This window comes from Vigna umbellata, chromosome 4 (assembly GCF_029865625.1).
Source record: "Vigna umbellata cultivar VRB3 chromosome 4, Vumbellata_1.0, whole genome shotgun sequence".
NCBI classification, from domain to species: Eukaryota; Viridiplantae; Streptophyta; class Magnoliopsida; order Fabales; family Fabaceae; genus Vigna; species Vigna umbellata.
The window spans coordinates 51,327,956-51,345,439 of record NC_142168.1 but is presented as its reverse complement, the minus strand read 5'-3'; the positions used below and the strand labels follow the sequence as shown (position 1 = coordinate 51,345,439).

General features: G+C 39.0%; 2 protein-coding genes across 2 annotated transcripts in view; both read right to left on the bottom strand.

Annotated features, from left to right (window-relative positions):
• Positions 1 to 16, bottom strand: part of LOC124834937 (NAD(P)H-quinone oxidoreductase subunit 2 A, chloroplastic) — a 548-nt gene extending 532 nt beyond the window's left edge. The window contains 1 exon segment of the mRNA XM_088112981.1: positions 1 to 16. This exon segment is cut by the window's left edge and continues 72 nt beyond it. Coding sequence (XP_087969107.1) covers positions 1 to 16 — 16 coding nt within the window.
• A 10,777-nt stretch (positions 17 to 10,793) lies between these two features.
• LOC148200545 (uncharacterized) lies at positions 10,794 to 12,987 on the bottom strand. The gene is made up of 2 exons (XM_088112980.1): positions 12,627 to 12,987; positions 10,794 to 12,373 (listed from the first exon to the last, which is right to left on the bottom strand). The coding sequence occupies exons 1-2, from the start codon at positions 12,985 to 12,987 to the stop codon at positions 10,794 to 10,796; spliced, it is 1,941 nt and encodes a 646-aa protein (XP_087969106.1).
• Positions 12,988 to 17,484: the final 4,497 nt, after the last annotated feature.

The window sequence follows — 17,484 nt, the reverse complement described above, 5'->3', positions numbered from 1 at the left end:
GTACATGTTAGATCATGAATTAGTAACTGCATCCAATCTCCAAAAAATCCCAATTGTTTCGAATTTTTTTCTCTTTTTGGAATGGAATAGTTATAGAATCGCCATGAATAGGACCAAACCTTATTCTGTGGTATTTACGTAAGATTCCTCTTTCTCATTCTTAAGCAAGTCCCCGAGAGGGCTTGATTGATCCATGATTTATGTTTTGTTTTTCATTTCCTTTTCGTTTGTTTCGAGAGATATATTCATCAATTTCGATTCTTTTTCGATCGAGATGTATGGATTCATGGGTCTACGTGTCTATATAGATCCTGTTCATGGATTAACGAAAATGTGCAAAAGCTCTATTTGCCTCTGTCATTCTATGAGTCTCTTCCTTTTTGCGTATGGCATCACCACTACCTTTGGCAGCATCCACTAATTCAGAACTTAATTTGAAAGCCATATTTCGACCCGGACGTTTTCAGGATGCCCCCAATAATCAACGAATGGCAAGTGCTTTTCCCTAACTTTTGGATAAAAATTATAAAATGTGTACATACTTTATTCATTCTCTTCCCTAACTTTTAGAGTCACATTGCACTAAGACTTATGGTATCCCTAACTAATCTCATTACATCATGGTTTTATTCATTATATAAGAAGCCATCATACATCTCAAACAAAAGCCTTTTCTTTTAGTGCCTACTTTGGATATAACATTTTATAGGATAGACCAAGTAGTGCCCCCTTTGGATATAAGATTTTGTAGGATAGACCAAGTACAAGATCATAAAAGTTGACATGAATGCATTTATTATTTCTTTAAGTATAGGTAGTTTACTCACTTTTATTTGTCAATTAAATATGTGAATTGAGTTTGTACTTAACTATAGTATAATAAATGTTTATAGGGGGAGCAATATGAGTGTTGATCCCAAAATCTCTGATATTTTGGTTTTTGATGATGACAATACATTGACTGTAAAAACACACATATGTTCTACTGACACAATAGAAATGAGTTTTTTTTTTTGATACATATGATTTGTTTACATGTGTTTCTCCAATGATTAACACATGTTATCATGTTGATTTGTTTGCATACTGTTGTGATTATAAATGTGTTTGTTTCTTCTGTATGCATGCAAAATGTTTTTATGAGATAAAACATCAAACACAAAGCAATTTTGTATAATGCAATCGATTACAGTGAAATAGTAATCAATTGAATTCATCAAATAGCTTAAGTTTTTAAACAATGGAAAAACAATAAGTTTTGAATCCATTACATTAAGTGTTAAATTGATTAAAACTCGTGTCTTTGCATACTTCAATTTTGAAATGTGCTATGATGAGTTTTGGAACGAAAAAGTTTTCAAAATTTGCATAAGTGTTGAGCTTAATCGATTACACTGTGTATGTAACCAATTAAGTCTGTTATGATTTGAAAACTGTTTTGAAGCTTAGTCTAACTATTTTAATGGTCATATTTTTAAATATTTCGACTGACATTAAATGCGAATTGATTATATTAATTATGCCTTCAATTAAAATTGTTTGAATTGTAATTCTGTTACATGTGTCATTTATGTAACCGATTACATTACTAACGTAACCGATTAATTTATGTCTGTCATGAAATTACTATATATTGACGCAATGCAAATAGAACTGTAACAAGAATAACGAATTGATCATTTGAAATTTTCATATCTGAAAAGTGTTACAGATTATAGAGAAGCTCCAAGAACCAAGATTCAAAGATTTGGAAGAAACTTGAAGGATTCTTGAGAGACTAGTTGTGGACGAAATTGGCTAATCATATTCTGCACTAGAGAGGTGTTTCTACATTGATCAGAAACTTGTTTTTACAATCTCGGATTGTGGTTCCCTGATCGTGTGCGACAGGAAGAAGAATAAGGGGTTCTTAACTTTAAGAGGTGGTCTCAAAGGGATTTTGCAGCAAGGGCGTGTGGTTCTTTGTGCAGGTGTTTTCTTTATATATTTGATTGTGAGTGGGAGAGGTGTTTACATTGTGAGAGTGTGTTCATTGTAAAACCTTTGGTGTAAATCTCAAATCATTTTAGTGAAATATCCTTCAATCTAAGGTAGATTGGAAGGGTGACTGGATGTACGCATTGAGGCCGAACCAAGATAAAAATCTAGTGTTTGTTCTTCTTTTCTTATCTCTTTTACTTTGAATTGCATACGCGTATTACCTAGATTGCAAGAAAGATTCAAGATCATTCATAATTTATGAAAAGATTTAAAAAGCATTCACTTTTAGTAATCACCAATTCAACAAATTAAATAGTATGAGTGTGGCTACTATGTAAAGCAAACCATTGCATGAGCTAGTATCAAAAGACAATATGACTAGAAAATTCTATTAAAGCAAATCATTATTAAAAAATTATACTTTATTTATGGATTAATTGAGTTATTATGTGTTGTAGTATTTTATGGATGTCTTAACCATTCAATGCTTAATCCATTGACTATGTTAGATCAAGTTGGAAAACCTATTTTATCATTTCTACAACATGTTAGGCTAAATGATATTGGAAAAATCTCAACTTTGTCTCTTAATTGTACTTTCCACTTATGATTTCATATGATAGTGTTTATTTTGGCTGACTATGCAACACATTTGATATATACAAGTTGTTTATTTGAGTTATGCAATTGGAAAATGAATAGGGTTTTCTCTTAAAAGATGACAAATACAACAATGGTTATACACTAAATCATCATCAAATTTATTCTATGACAATGCTTTCACAAAAAGTTGTCAAATTTATGATGAAATTAACAATAAAACACTTTCAACAAAAACTTTGTTTAAAATTATTATTATTCAAGAAGTAAACAACAATATTTTTTTATTGGCAAAGGTCGTTGTGAACATTACATGATGATAGTTGTCAACGAAACTATCATCTCAAAATATATTTATGATAATGCACTACAAAAAAAAATATGGATTTGTCGAAAGAAAAGATCAATTGATATTTTCCAAAATCCATCAAAAATTCCTTCAATTGAAGCATGGACAGCAGACGGTATATACAAGACATCGAAAACACTAGTTACCTTCAATTGAAGCATGGACAACAGACGGTATATACAAGACATCGAAAATTCCTTCCTCGTAATCACCCTTATCGTAGATTGAAAAAAGCATTTACTGGAAGTGCTGAGGATGAGGTTGTGCGCAGACCCCGGAATGGTGAAGAGGTGTACAACAAAGTCAAAAACATTGACATTGTGTTTGGAAAACATCATAAAAGTACACTTCCAAAAAACATTTGGAAGAAACGATCAATATTTTTTACACTTCCATATTGGTGTCAACTTGATGTTAGACATTGTATTGATGTGATGCACGTTGAAAAAAATGTTTGTGACAGTGTCATCGGAACTTTATTAAACGTCAAAGGGAAGAGCAAAGACGGAATAAAAGCACGACAAGATTTGGCTGACATGGGAATTCGATCCGAGTTACATCCACAGATAATAGGGAGACGCACCTATCTGCCCCCAGCCTGTCACACACTTTATAAAAAAGAAAAACAAAGTTTTTGTAACTGTTTAAGAAGTGTGAAGGTTCCACAAGGTTATTCTTCAAATATTAGTAACCTTGTTTCTATGCAAGAGTTAAAGTTAGTTGGTTTAAAGTCCCACGATTGTCATGTATTGATGCAACAATTGTTATCTGTTGTTATTCGAGGCATATTACCTCATTCTGTTAGGGGTATTCTGACACGCCTGAGTTTTTTCTTTAATGTCATTTGCAAGAAAGCTGTTGACCCTCGAGGTTTAGATGAATTAGAAAATGAAGGAATAAGACTATTGTGTCAATTAGAGATGTATTTTCCACCTTCTTTTTTTGATATCATGGTACATTTGATTGTTCATCTATTCAGAGAAATTCGAATATGTGGGTCGGTCTTCTTAAGGTGGATGTACCTGTCACAATCGGAATCGCGACGGGACGACGATCCAAAAAGAAACGGGTTTTGAAAAGAGATTTTGGAGTCGCCACCATAGTTTATTATAGAAAACTACGGAAAAACCATAAAAAGGATAAGGCATGGTCTACAAGAACCAGATTCTGGGTTCGGGAGTCGGTTATGCGTAGGGAAGGTGTTAGCACCCTACAACGCCTGCTCTAAGGCAGTACCTTTAACTAAATGCACGAGTATGATGTGGTTTTCAAAAATGTTTAACTATCCCCTAAAATAAAATTCTGAATAAACAAAATATATTTTTTAGTTTTTTGGGCCCGACAAGGATTGACCTTACTCCTACGTATTCTCATTCAAAACGAGAAATCAGGGTTACGTAGTTCTAGCTTGAAAGACGGTTTGTTGTTTGAAAAAAGCTAGATGTTTTTAATTTTTGAAGATTTTATGTTTTTAATATTTTCGAGAAAAAGAAGGTAATGAGTACTAGGCCGACGCGGACGATCGCACGAGTACTCATACCTTTAGAATGATATTTAAATATTTTTAATTATTTTTTGAAAGAGAAATAACGATATTAAGCACTAGGACGATGCGAACGATCACACGAGCACTCATACCGTTATCTACTTATTTAGGAAGACTTGAGAGTATTGAGTGCTAGGCTGATGCGGACGATCGCACGAGTACCCATACCCTTATTTAAAATTACACAAATAAGAGAGAAAGGTATTGAACACTAGGACGATGCGAGCGATCACACGAGTGTTCAACCTTTAAAACATATTTTTGAAATTTTATTTAAGAAAAGAAGAAAATGTTTCTAGCACAAGGACGACGCGAGCGGTCACACGTGTGCTTAACCTTCAAAACGTATTTTTGTGTAAATTTATTTAAAGAAGAAGAAAAGGTTTTTAGCACAAGGACGACGCGAGCGGTCACACGTGTGCTTAAACCTTTAAATATTTTTGTAATAATTTTTATAAGAAGGAAGAAAAGGTTTTTAACACAAGGACGACGCGAGCGGTCACACGTGTCTTAACCTTTAAAACAAATTTTTGTAATTTTCTATTTTATATGTGTATATAAGTAAAATTATTATATATATATATATATATATATATATATATATATATATTTTGAAATAAGTGGATATTTAAAAGAAATAAATAAAATAAAGTAATAAAATAAAAATGAAATGAAATAAGATAAATAAAAAGGCAAATGAATAATTAAATAATAAAAAATGGGGGTACCAAAATAAAAATAAAATAATGTTGAACGGTCAGTCGAAAAGCTTGGATAACGAACGCTCGTTAGGGAGAAAGCTGAGCGAACGGTCGAAAAGGCTTAAGGCTAACGAACGCTCGTTCGTTTGGATAACGAACGTTCGTTTGGGAGAAGGCTGAGCGAACGGTCGAAAAGGCTTAAGGCTAACGAACGCTCGTTCGTTTGGATAACGAGCGTTCGTTTGGGAGAAGGCTGAGCGAACGGTCGAAAAAAGGCTGAAGGCTAACGAACGCTCGTTCGTTTGGATAACGAGCGCTCTTTAGGGAGAAGGCTGAGCGAACGGTCGGAAAAGGCTTAAGTTTAACGAGCGCTCGTTCGTTAGGATAACGAGCGCTCTTTAGGGAGAAGGCTGAGGGAACGGTCGGAAAAGGCTTAAGTTTAACGAGCGCTCGTTCGTTTGGATAACGAGCGCTCGTTCGTTCAATTTTGGGCTTGGCCCACAGGGGTAGTTTCTAACCTAGAATTCTCCTAGGGGTTCCGCCTTCCCATTCTCATTCACTCATTCACGCCGTTCCTCTCAAATGAGACCAATGCTTCCTTCTCTCTGATCAAAAGGGTTCAGAGACACTCACCTCTGTCACTCAACGGCCACGTCTTCTTCCGATTGACTATCGCGGACCAGGCTAGCCACCGCAACGAAGGTGGCCACCGTATCACTGCCTCTACGGACCAGCTACCATGTCATCGTCTCTCTCGATCTATCCACCGCGCCACGCCACGCCATACCGCGCCACTGCTTCCTTGCTCTTGTATGCTCTCTCCGACACCAGCAACCCAGGGAGGGGTTCGTCTCCGCCAGTTCAAACACACGGGCCGCCTCTTCTTCGTCGAGCTCTCCGCCTTTCACCGCCGAGACCATCGTCGGCCGTCGCTCCAGCTCATCCCCTCCTTCTTCGATTGTGCAATGGGTTTTGGATTTGGTTTGTTGAGATTGGCCGTGAGCGTGAGAGTTAGGAAGGAGAGAGGGAACGTGGTGAAATAGAGAATGAATGGAAGGGGAGGTTGGTGATGAGGGAACTCATGATGTTCAGAGGAAAAGCATTCATGATGGAATAAGCATAAGAAGCAGTTATGCAGTAAGCGTTCATGATGAGTCTGGATGTACAGATGAACCAGAGACTTACCTGCTGCTATGGCTGCTGCTATCGCTCTGTATCCGGTGACCTCCTCTAGCCTTTCGTTTTCTCTGCCGGTGCCAATGATGAATCTGGATGATGATTCCCAAATGATGGTCCCCGTGTGTGTCCTCCTTCCCCCTTTTTCTCTCCCTGATCCAACAAAATCGTCTCCCCCCAAAATCTTGGAAAATATTCTCTTATAACCACCTGGTCCCCCCCCTTCCGACATGCTTCCCATACGCGCCCTTTTCCACGTTTTCTATTTTTTTATTTTTTTTCAATTTTATTTTATTTTTTAATTATTTTCAGTTTTAATTTTATTTTTCAATTTTTTAATTATTTTGATTAATTAACTCTATTAAAACAAATTGAAGATAAGAAAAATAGAAATTGAATTAAAAGCAAAAATCTAAATACATAAAAATAGAATAAAACAAAAAGGTAAAATAAAATAAAAAAACCAATAAAAACACACATTTTTTTCAACCCGGACAAAATTGAGTGTTGACAACTGCCCCTCTTTACTTAGATATTACTAAATAATATGAAAATTTAATCTTTTCGTATTATTTAAGTAAAGCTAAGTAAAGATAAAAACACTAATTTTGTCCGGGTTTCAATCATGAAAGGAAACAAACAAAATGGTTCAAGTCACGATGCCAAACGACCAATGTCAAGTAAAATATCAGTAACAAAAAACTAAAACCTGAACTTGACCATTGCCTCGCAGAGGGCCAAACTCACAGAACATAAATTTAAATCCGACCATTGCCATGCAGAGGGTCGATAACAGAAAATTAAAACCTGGATTTGACCATTGCCTCGCAGAGGGCCAAACTCACAGAACAGAAATTGAAATCCGACCATTGCCATGCAGAAGGCCGATAACAGAAAACTACAACCTAGATTTGACCATTGCCTCGCAGAGGGCCAAACTCACAGAACAGAAATTTAAATCTGACCATTGCCACGCAGAGGGTTGATAACAGAAAACTAAAACCTAGATTTGACCATTGCCTCGCAGAGGGCGAAACTCACAGAACAGAAATTTAAATCTGACCATTGCCACGCAGAGGGCCGATAACAAAAAACTAAAACCTGGATTTGACCATTGCCTCGCAGAGGGCCAAACTCACATAACAGAAATTAAAATCCGACCATTGCCATGCAGAAGGCCGATAACAGAAAACTACAACCTGGATTTGACCATTGCCTCGCAGAGGGCCAAACTCACAGAACAGAAATTTAAATCTGACCATTGCCACGCAGAGGGCCGATAACAAAAAACTAAAACCTGGATTTGACCATTGCCTCGCAGAGGGCCAAACTCACAGAACAGAAATTTAAATCTGACCATTGCCACGCAGAGGGTCGATAACAGAAAACTAAAACCTTGATTTGACCATTGCCTCGCAGAGGGCCAAACTCACAGAACGGAAATTTAAATCCGACCATTGCCACGCAGAGGGTCAACAATACAGAGCAACGAGTTGAAATTGACCATTGCCGAGCAGATGGCCAGTAATACAACAACGAGATGGGATTAGACCATTGCTTAGCAGAGGGCCATAAAACGAAAACTGGATTCGACCAATGCCTTGCAGAGGGCCAATATCGTAGGAGAAAAACTTGAATTCGACCATTGCGAAGCAGAGGGTCGGTATCGCAGAAGAAAACTTGGATTTGAAACTTTCTGAAACGTTGGTAAACACTTAGCAAAACATCGAATAAACTTAAAAGCAAATGTTGTATTAACCTTTTTCACAACTTCTCTTGTGCCTAAAGGATTTTTCAAACAAAATACCTTGCTTATTATGAAATGTATGATGTAATGTCATGAGGGTGCATGAATGAATAAACACATAAAACCTTTGCTTTTTTTTTTTTTTTTTTTTGCCACTCTCTCTTAATTAGACTGCCCATGTTTGAAACTCATTGTCATCAAACCTGATGTACGTTCAAAACGTAATCATAAAATGTCGGGAGACAGTGAGCCCTCTAATGAGAAAGAGAAGGGTGTAACCATGAGTTCAAGTTCTCTTTATCGCTTCCTGCAATCCAATTTGGCCTGAACCCGAGAAGGTGAGGGAAAAATAGGGACGAGAAGTAAATAACTGAATGATTGTATGTAGAGCTAACATTTGTGTTCTCCTCATCTGGGGAGGTATGGTTAACATAGGAACATGTAGGGCCCACAAGACTGCCCCAATTTTGCTGTGCACAGTAATTACGATTTGGAAAGGTGAAATGGTTTGGGTGGGAAGGACTGCCCCAGTTGATGACGATTGACGGGGAGACTTTACATTATATTTTCACTTTTCATTTTCAATGTCCTTTCTTTTTTTTCTAGCGATGATGTCAGTCACCACATCGTTCTTTCCCAGAGTTAAGTTTGTTAAGAAAGATCAGGACGGACAATCTTCAGTCGGCGTGGACTTTAATCGGCTTGTAACGTGGCTAAAAGGCAAACGGGTCATGAAAGAAATGGATAATGAAAGCTCAAATAAGTGTTTAACGGCTAAACCATTTTAACAAGAATCATCTGCAAAGTGCTGAGTCAACCAGTTTCTAAGAGTTTAAAACTCTGGACATTCTATTATTATTTTTCCATTCATTCCTTTACTTTCTTTCTTTCCCTTTTGGTCACTTGTTTTGTTGCCTCTGTTGTAGGCCCCCCCCTTTTTTTTTTGGGCTTTTTTTTCTTATCTTTCTTTACAACAATTTTCTCATTGATTTTGGATGTCCTTGATGTACCTTTTAGGTTGATATGCGAATGACCCTTGTCTAGGGTGATGAAAAATGATTACGACTTACGGCTCAAAGTGGGTGCAATTGATTAAACCTCTTTTATCATTTGGATAAAGAACAACGACCACACGTCATCCTGAAGCTTGCTTGACTTGCTTTCCACAACCTTAACCATGAGACGAAATTCTGTAGCGGTTGACACATCGACTTCATTTTTTTCGGTTTGTTTTTTTTTTATTTTTATTATTATTATTATTATTATTATTTTGCTCCCCGATCACGGATCATTGGGCATGGGTACAATGATGACAACTGCCCCAGTGTTATATCCACGACAATCCTTTGTTTTGAAGGGAAATGAAAAGGTTAGGGGTTCACGCAATAAGAAAGCGGATGCTTTAACGAGAAATGAACACAGGTTACCCCCGAAACTCTGAATCAGGAGAAGACTCCACATCTTTGCCATTTCCAGTTATTGTTTTTTTTCAAAACTTTATTTGTTTGCCCCTTTTTTTTTTTTTTTTTTGAACGTACTATGCCCTAGACAACTTAATTGACAATGAATTCAACAGGTGCATTTTTATTCTCTCCTGTTTTAGTCTTTCACGACATCCCTCAGGAACGAGCTTGTGCCAACTGAATATACACGTGATGCTTTTACTCATGTGTGCTTAATTATCATTACCTTTATTTTCCCTTATTTACCTAAAAGCTCAGCGCGACATGCAATATTTCAAGAAGCGTGCAAACAAAAATTATGAATGCAGTATTTATTGAATGAAATAACACAGAGTACAACAAACTGTAAAGATCATGTCAATATCCCTTAATATCGATCCCCTATCACGGAATCATCATGTGTAAAACTTTTTGATCGCATCTGAATTAACCGGTAATGGTAACTCCTCTCCATCCATCCTTGTGAGAATTAGTGCCCCACCAGAAAATGCCTTCTTCACTACAAAGGGCCCTTCATAATTCGGGGTCCATTTGCCTCTATGATCCTTTTGTACAGGCAAGATCTTCTTCAACACCAGCTCGCCTTTGTGGAACTCTCTCGGGTGCACCCTCTTGCATTTTTCATTCTTCTTAGTTTTTGCTTGACTGGAAGGTATTCCGGTTTAAGTGGGAGCTTGTGTTGCACAATATCGGTATCCAAACCTGGCATGTCATTGTAAGACCAAGCGAACACATCCTTAAACTCCTTCAATAGGGCTTGCAACCCTTCCCTCACTTCCTTTTTCATGTCAGTACCGATTTTTACTTCCTTTATCTCTTTTTCCTCTCCCAAGTTGAGTACTTCAACATCTTCCATATGGGGTTTTATCTCTTTAGACTCTTGTTCCACTAATCTCAAGAGCTCTAGAGAGGGTTCCGGATTATCTTCATAATCATCTTCCGTATTATTGATAGGGTGTTCAAAATTAGGAATATCGACATTGTTATTTTCAAAACTTTCATTGTCACATCTGCATTATTTAAATTTATGAAAAAAAAGGAATAAATAAAAAAAGAAAAAAAAATGACGAATGCAAAATGATGAAACAAACACGATTCGATTATCACGCTGAGCACAAAAACTAAACGTCAACCCGTAAGTCATGAATCCTAAAGCCCCGGGTGAAGCTATAGGATTAATTAAAACTATTACATCTTATTCAAATTAAGCATCACGGGTAAACTCAGAGTTTCAATTGTTGAGTGGTGCATCTGGGGAGCCGGCCCGCACGAAACTTGAGCATTCAAAGCTATCTTCATCCTCCACGGCTGTTATATGGCCCGCGTTGATCCAACCAGCACTACGAAATTTTTCCCTGATGTCACGAATACGAATCTTTTCCACCCTGGGTTCACGCCTTTCTACACGAGCTAGACCGCACTCTCTCCTTTCTTCCATCAGCCTTCCCGTTTTGTAAGGAAAGGGAGACGACGCCCGGATGATGACAGACGACTTTTCTTCAGCCTCTGGCGCAGGAGTGGTTCTAGTGAAATGGATCACCAACGGCTCAGGCAGAGTTACGTCGGATTCTCCACCAATCTGTGTAAACACTTCCCCCTCCTTATTCTTGTAGCATACTTGCATCAAACCCCGATCCAGCAGGTCTTGCAGAACATACTCAAATTCACCACATTCCTCAATAGAGTGCCCATCATCCGGATGAAGCGCGCATGTTACATCCTCGTCATAATCACCTTTTAAAAGGCCCACCTTTATCAGCGCCTTGAAGATAAACTTTCTGGAACTTCGGATTCCACCCGCGTCCCTTATCAACTCATGTTTTTCATCCTCGATGGCATTCGTCGAGGCACTCCCATGCCTAGAAAGCGGGTTAGTCTCAATGCTGGGTTTATCTTCTTGAAACTTTAACCACCCAGAGTCGATTAGAGCCTGTACTTTGTGTTTAAAAGCCAGACACCTCTCAGTTGAGTGACCAACACCTCCCCCATGGTAACTACATTTGGGCTCTGCATCATAACCCTTGGGATACGGAGGTTGCATGGGCTTCATTGGACAAATAACAACCAAACCCCTTTGGACGAGTTGGGGTAACAATTCTGTGTAAGTTATAGGGATAGGGGTGAAATTAACAAATTGGTTCCTTCTTGGGTAAGTATTTTGGCCCGCATTCTGATTTGGACCTGCAATTGCCCCAGCCCTCCAAGTATCAGTTGGGGGCAATGGCGGTTGATAATACCCTTGTTGTTGTTGAGGTCTGGCTTGATGAGCAAACGCCGCATTAGCTGCAAGAGGGGGTTGCCCCAAGTATGGTCGGAAGCTATGAGCGGGAGCTTGACCTCTCCACACAAGCATTGCCGATGCCGCATGCACATCCCCTTCCTTCTGCTTTCCCGCATTGAAATTGGTTTTTTTGTAATTTGCAGTTGCGGGCGAACTGTATGCAATTTTCCCACTTTTAACCCCAATTTCTATCCTTTCGCCTATTATAATGATATCAGCGAAATTGGCAAACACGTTCCCGACCATGTGCTCGTAAAATGGCGGCTGGAGAGTGTTCACAAACATTGCCACCATTTCTCTATCATACAAAGGTGGTTCGACTTGTGCAGCTAACTCTCTCCACCATTGGGCATATTCCTTGAAAGTTTCGTTGTCCTTCTTTGACATATTTTGCAGCTGTAAACGATCTGGTGCAACATGGGTATTGTATATGTATTGTTTCACAAAAGCATCAGCCAAGTCCGCCCAACAACGAATTCGAGTCGGCTCCAAATGGGTGTACCAGTTTAATGCCACTCCAGCCAAACTATCTTGAAAAACATGAATGAGCAGCTGCTCATCATAAGCATATGCAGCCATCTTTCAAGGAATATGCTCACCATTGGGCATATTCCTTGAAAGTTTCGTTGTCCTTCTTTGACATATTTTGCAGCTGTAAACGATCTGGTGCAACATGGGTATTGTATATGTATTGTTTCACAAAAGCATCAGCCAAGTCCGCCCAACAACGAATTCGAGTCGGCTCCAAATGGGTGTACTAGTTTAATGCCACTCCAGCCAAACTATCTTGAAAAACATGAATGAGCAGCTGCTCATCATAAGCATATGCAGCCATCTTTCTGCAAAACATGGTCAGATGGCTCTTAGGGCATGTATTTCCCTTATACTTCTCAAAATCTGGCGCCTTGAACTTATGCGGTATTTTAACGCCAGGAACCAAGCTCAATCTGGCAACATCTCCGAATCCATAACTTTCATACCCCTCAACAGCCCTCAATCTTGCCTCTAGGCTCTCAAGTTTATCCTTTGCCCCATCGACATTACTAGTTACCCCCTGAAACGAAGTATGTGGCGCAGCCCCTGTAGAAAAGCCCTCTTCGGTAATCACAGGTGGCACCGGAGTTACTCGTATTCCATCAGACATGTTTGCATGCATTCCTTCATTTACCATAGGTGCGGACATTACAACAGGTCCCTGAGTACTGATTGGCGGTACATTGGCAGTGGTAGGGAAAGAGAATGAAGTTTGCTCCCCTTCTGTGTATTCTCCCACAGGTGGGGTGTAACCTGGAGGTAATCCATACATTGGGAACGAAACAGATTGGCTCCCAGCATTGAACAATGGAGGGTAATATTGAGCACTTCCCTCGACTTGCGCAGGCGTCGCCCCTCCCGTAGTCTTCAGGGCTTCGAGAGCCGCCAAAATCTGGGCCATCTGATCCTTCAACTGATTGACATCAGCCTTAATAGATTCGTGTGACTGCTCCCAATTCTCCATGACCTTCGAGTTAGCTCTGGTCCTGTACGGATGTCGTGGAAAACCTGCCGTTGTTCTCTCACTTGTACTGCTGCTTATTATTTTTTTATTAAATTAAATTAGATAAGGATGAAAAATGCAAAACAAAAGAAAACATGATGCATGCTAGTGATAAGTGGAAATCACAGGATAACGATGACAATACTGATGGAAAATTAACACAAGCCGATACCAAACAAACATCCCCTATCTTTCATTTAAAGAAAATTTGATCCATTACATCGTCTAAGGAACAAAACGCATAATTCTGATGTACATCAATCCCGTGCCCGGGCAATGAAAGATTTCATCTCTACCACCAACCATTTACAATGATCAATAAACAATTCTATTTCCGCTGGTGAATTACGAAAATGAGTACTAGCTTCAGTATTCGACACCATCCTGGGGATGTCTTCGATTGCCCCATTTGCCAAAGCAGCCAACTGAGAGAAGCTTTCCTTCCAGTGTTTTACAGCCATTTCTTACTCTGCGATGTGCTCTTTCATTTGCTTTATCCAGACCTGATGCCTTTCTTCAAATTCTAGCGACCTCCATCGCTCCTCCTGTTCCTCAATATATTCCTCCAATTGTTTTATCAGAGTTCGATGCTCTTCTTCTGCTTCTGCTAGCTTCCAACGCTCCCGGTTCATATCCGCCTCAAACGACATGGCCATCTCTTTCATCTCATGCCCCGCTTTTTCTACCTGCACCTGCGCTTCTCTCAGTCTCTTCAGGGCTTCTCGCTTATCTCTTTTGGCTTCTTCGTAGAGGTGCTTCCACTGCTTTCCCTCTTCTAAAGCCACCTTCTTCTCATTTACCCTCATGGATAATTCCTTACTCGCGGCCGCTAGATCTTGTTTCACTCGAAATGTATAATCCCTCTCAGCCTTCTAGCTTTTGACAATGTTTTCATAAGCTCGCGACTTTTCTTCATTATCACTTCTCATATCCACAAGATCATTACGCGCCCTTTGTAATTCGTTTTCCAACCTAGCATTTCTCACCTTCAATTTCTCCATCTCAGCCTTCAATTGTTGCACCTCTTCACTTTCTGGGGCTAGGGATGGTCCTTCGCTAGCTGATTGGTCCTTGATTGGCTTGAAAGGCAACTTGACTACTTTCACTCTCTCCAGAATCCAGGTGTGATAACTAACCCTACTATCCACTACTCCATCCCTCAAGTCCTTCTCTGCTCGAACAACATTTTCCCAGGCGCTTTTAACCTTTCTTAACAGTTCGATGAAATGCCGGTCTTCGTAATAAATGAATAGGGTAGCAAGGTAATCTGATGAAGGTGCCCCTTTCATGGGATGCCCAAATTGTCTTTGCACCAACAGAGGATTGTAATTTATACAGTACCGGGCACCTATGAGAGGCACATTAGGAAAACTACCACAATGTTGTATAGCCAGTTTATTTCCGAGCCAAGGAAGGCGCCATTTTATACTTCTTTCGCTCAAGCCGGCAAGGAATCGGGCCCAATCGTTTCCTCCTTTACCTTTAAGCCCTTGACGTGACAAAGTCTCCGATAGACTCTTAACGTCGACCATTTCCTTAAACACGCACGCTGTCATCCATGTATACAACGCCGGTAGACAACAAAGAATCTTCTTTCCCTTTCTCTCATGGCAAAAACTCAAGGTCCCATAAACATCCGCAAGGACTGCTGTTACAGGATTCTCTGATCTGGTTTTACTCGCCACGAAGACGTCTATTGCGGTGTAATCCACGAATTCTTCTATTTTGGGAAACAAGACAATGCCATATATGGTTAGGGCTAATACATCCATGAAAGTTTCCCAATCCTCTTTATCAGCCAGGTGATGTAAATATTGCTCTAGATATCCTTGTGATAACCCATGCAATTGATTCCTCATCATCATCCTGTCTTCAAGCTCCTTGGGATGTAGTTTTATGATGGCAGCAATAGTAGGTATAGAGGCATGATGCTCTAAATGTTGATAGTGAGTAGTGCCTTCCAGTGGCAAACCCAAGATATGCTCGAACTCCTCTATGGTTGGTGCCAACTGAAAGTCTTGAAATATGAAACATCGAAGCGGAGAATCATAATATTGTGCCAAGGCTGTGATAGCGGGTATTTGTACTTCAACCTCCATTAAATTCCACAAATTTCCATATCTTCTCTGAAAGGTTTCCCTCTTTATTGTCTTAAGCATTTTGCCCAAGTTTATCAGCCCGGTCAAATTTCCAACATGGGTCCTTAGACTATACTTCTTTCTTAAATCGGAAGAGTCGGTATGCCGTGTAGCATCGGATCTTGTGTTAACATCCATCTCGTATGAAGTCAAGTAGGTACCTGTGATTTCCCTTAAAATTAACATGTTACTAAATGATGTATGAATATGATGCATGATAATAAAACAACATGACGAAACAAAGCACATGCATGGTATGAAATGTAATATCATAAAAAACATGAACAGCGTGAGGGTTACAGAAGTACATATTCCTCCCATCGTGCCCTAACAAAGGTTCACTGCTTTGAGTTCAAGGTCAAGTATATGCAATCTCACAAGGATGGTTCCCTGAACCTAAAGGTCAAAGGTTACTAGAGCTATGGCCCCCTTCATAGTATTTCCACAACAGTCGAGTAATCAACTAGGTGTGGAAACACATATGAAGAGAACAGACTCTAGCTGGAGTTCTCACGATAGCCAAACAGGAAGTACATCCCAGAGTGACACCGCTACACAACTCCTCTAATTCTAAGTTACGCTCAGACCCGGGTATAGGGCCCCACTCATGATATGCCGAAAGTGTGTGTGTGAAGAGAGAAAATTATGCACATCCAAACCCTCACCTGCAAAACAACCAGAAAAATTCCCAGGCAGATATAAACATATTGTCTACCCTAGGGTTCAATATTCCACAGTTATTGCAGTTATTCCAAATATCAAGCACAGATAGAGAAAAGGAAAAAAAAACACAAAGCAAAACCACATCAAATTCACGCATCTAATTAAATGGCTCGACTCTCTAAACATCCCCAGTGGAGTCGCCATCTGTCGCAACCGGAATCGCGACGGGACGACGATCCAAAAAGAAACGGGTTTTGAAAAGAGATTTTGGAGTCGCCACCATAGTTTATTATGGAAAACTACGGAAAAACCATAAAAAGGATAAGGCATGGTCTACAAGAACCAGATTCTGGGTTCGGGAGTCGGTTACGCGTAGGGAAGGTGTTAGCACCCTACAACGCCTGCTCTAAGGCAGTACCTTTAACTAAATGCACGAGTATGATGTGGTTTTCAAAAATGTTTAACTATCCCCTAAAATAAAATTCTGAATAAACAAAATATATTTTTTAGTTTTTTCGGCCCGACAAGGATTGACCTTACTCCTACGTATTCTCATTCAAAACGAGAAATCAGGGTTACGTAGTTCTAGCTTGAAAGACGGTTTGTTGTTTGAAAAAAAAGCCAGATGTTTTTAATTTTTGAAGATTTTATGTTTTTAATATTTTCGAGAAAAATAAGGTAATGAGTACTAGGCCGACGCGGACGGTCGCACGAGTACTCATACCTTTAGAATGATATTTAAATATTTTTAATTATTTTTTGAAAGAGAAATAACGATATTAAGCACTAGGACGATGCGAACGATCACACGAGCACTCATACCGTTATCTACTTATTTAGGAAGACTTGAGAGTATTGAGTGCTAGGCTGATGCGAGCGATCACACGAGTGTTCAACCTTTAAAACATATTTTTGAAATTTTATTTAAGAAAAGAAGAAAAGGTTTCTAGCACAAGGACGACGCGAGCGGTCACACGTGTGTTTAACCTTCAAAACGTATTTTTTTGTAAATTTATTTAAAGAAGAAGAAAAGGTTTTTAGCACAAGGACGACGCGAGCGGTCACACGTGCGCTTAAACCTTTAAATATTTTTGTAATAATTTTTATAAGAAAGAAGAAAAGGTTTTTAACACAAGGACGACGCGAGCGGTCACACGTGTGCTTAACCTTTAAAACAAATTTTTGTAATTTTCTATTTTATATGTGTATATAAGTAAAATTGTTATATATATATATATATATATATATATATATATATATATATATATATATATTTGAAATAAGTGGATATTTAAAAGAAATA

Excerpts from the sequence above, each read along its gene's own strand:
- LOC148200545 (XM_088112980.1), bottom strand. The coding sequence starts at position 12,987 with ATGTCTGATGGAATACGAGTAACTCCGGTGCCACCTGTGATTACCGAA. Across the intron at positions 12,374-12,626 it reads CATTCATGTTTTTCAAGATA|ATAGTTTGGCTGGAGTGGCA; the intron begins GTTTGGCTGGAG and ends ATGTTTTTCAAG.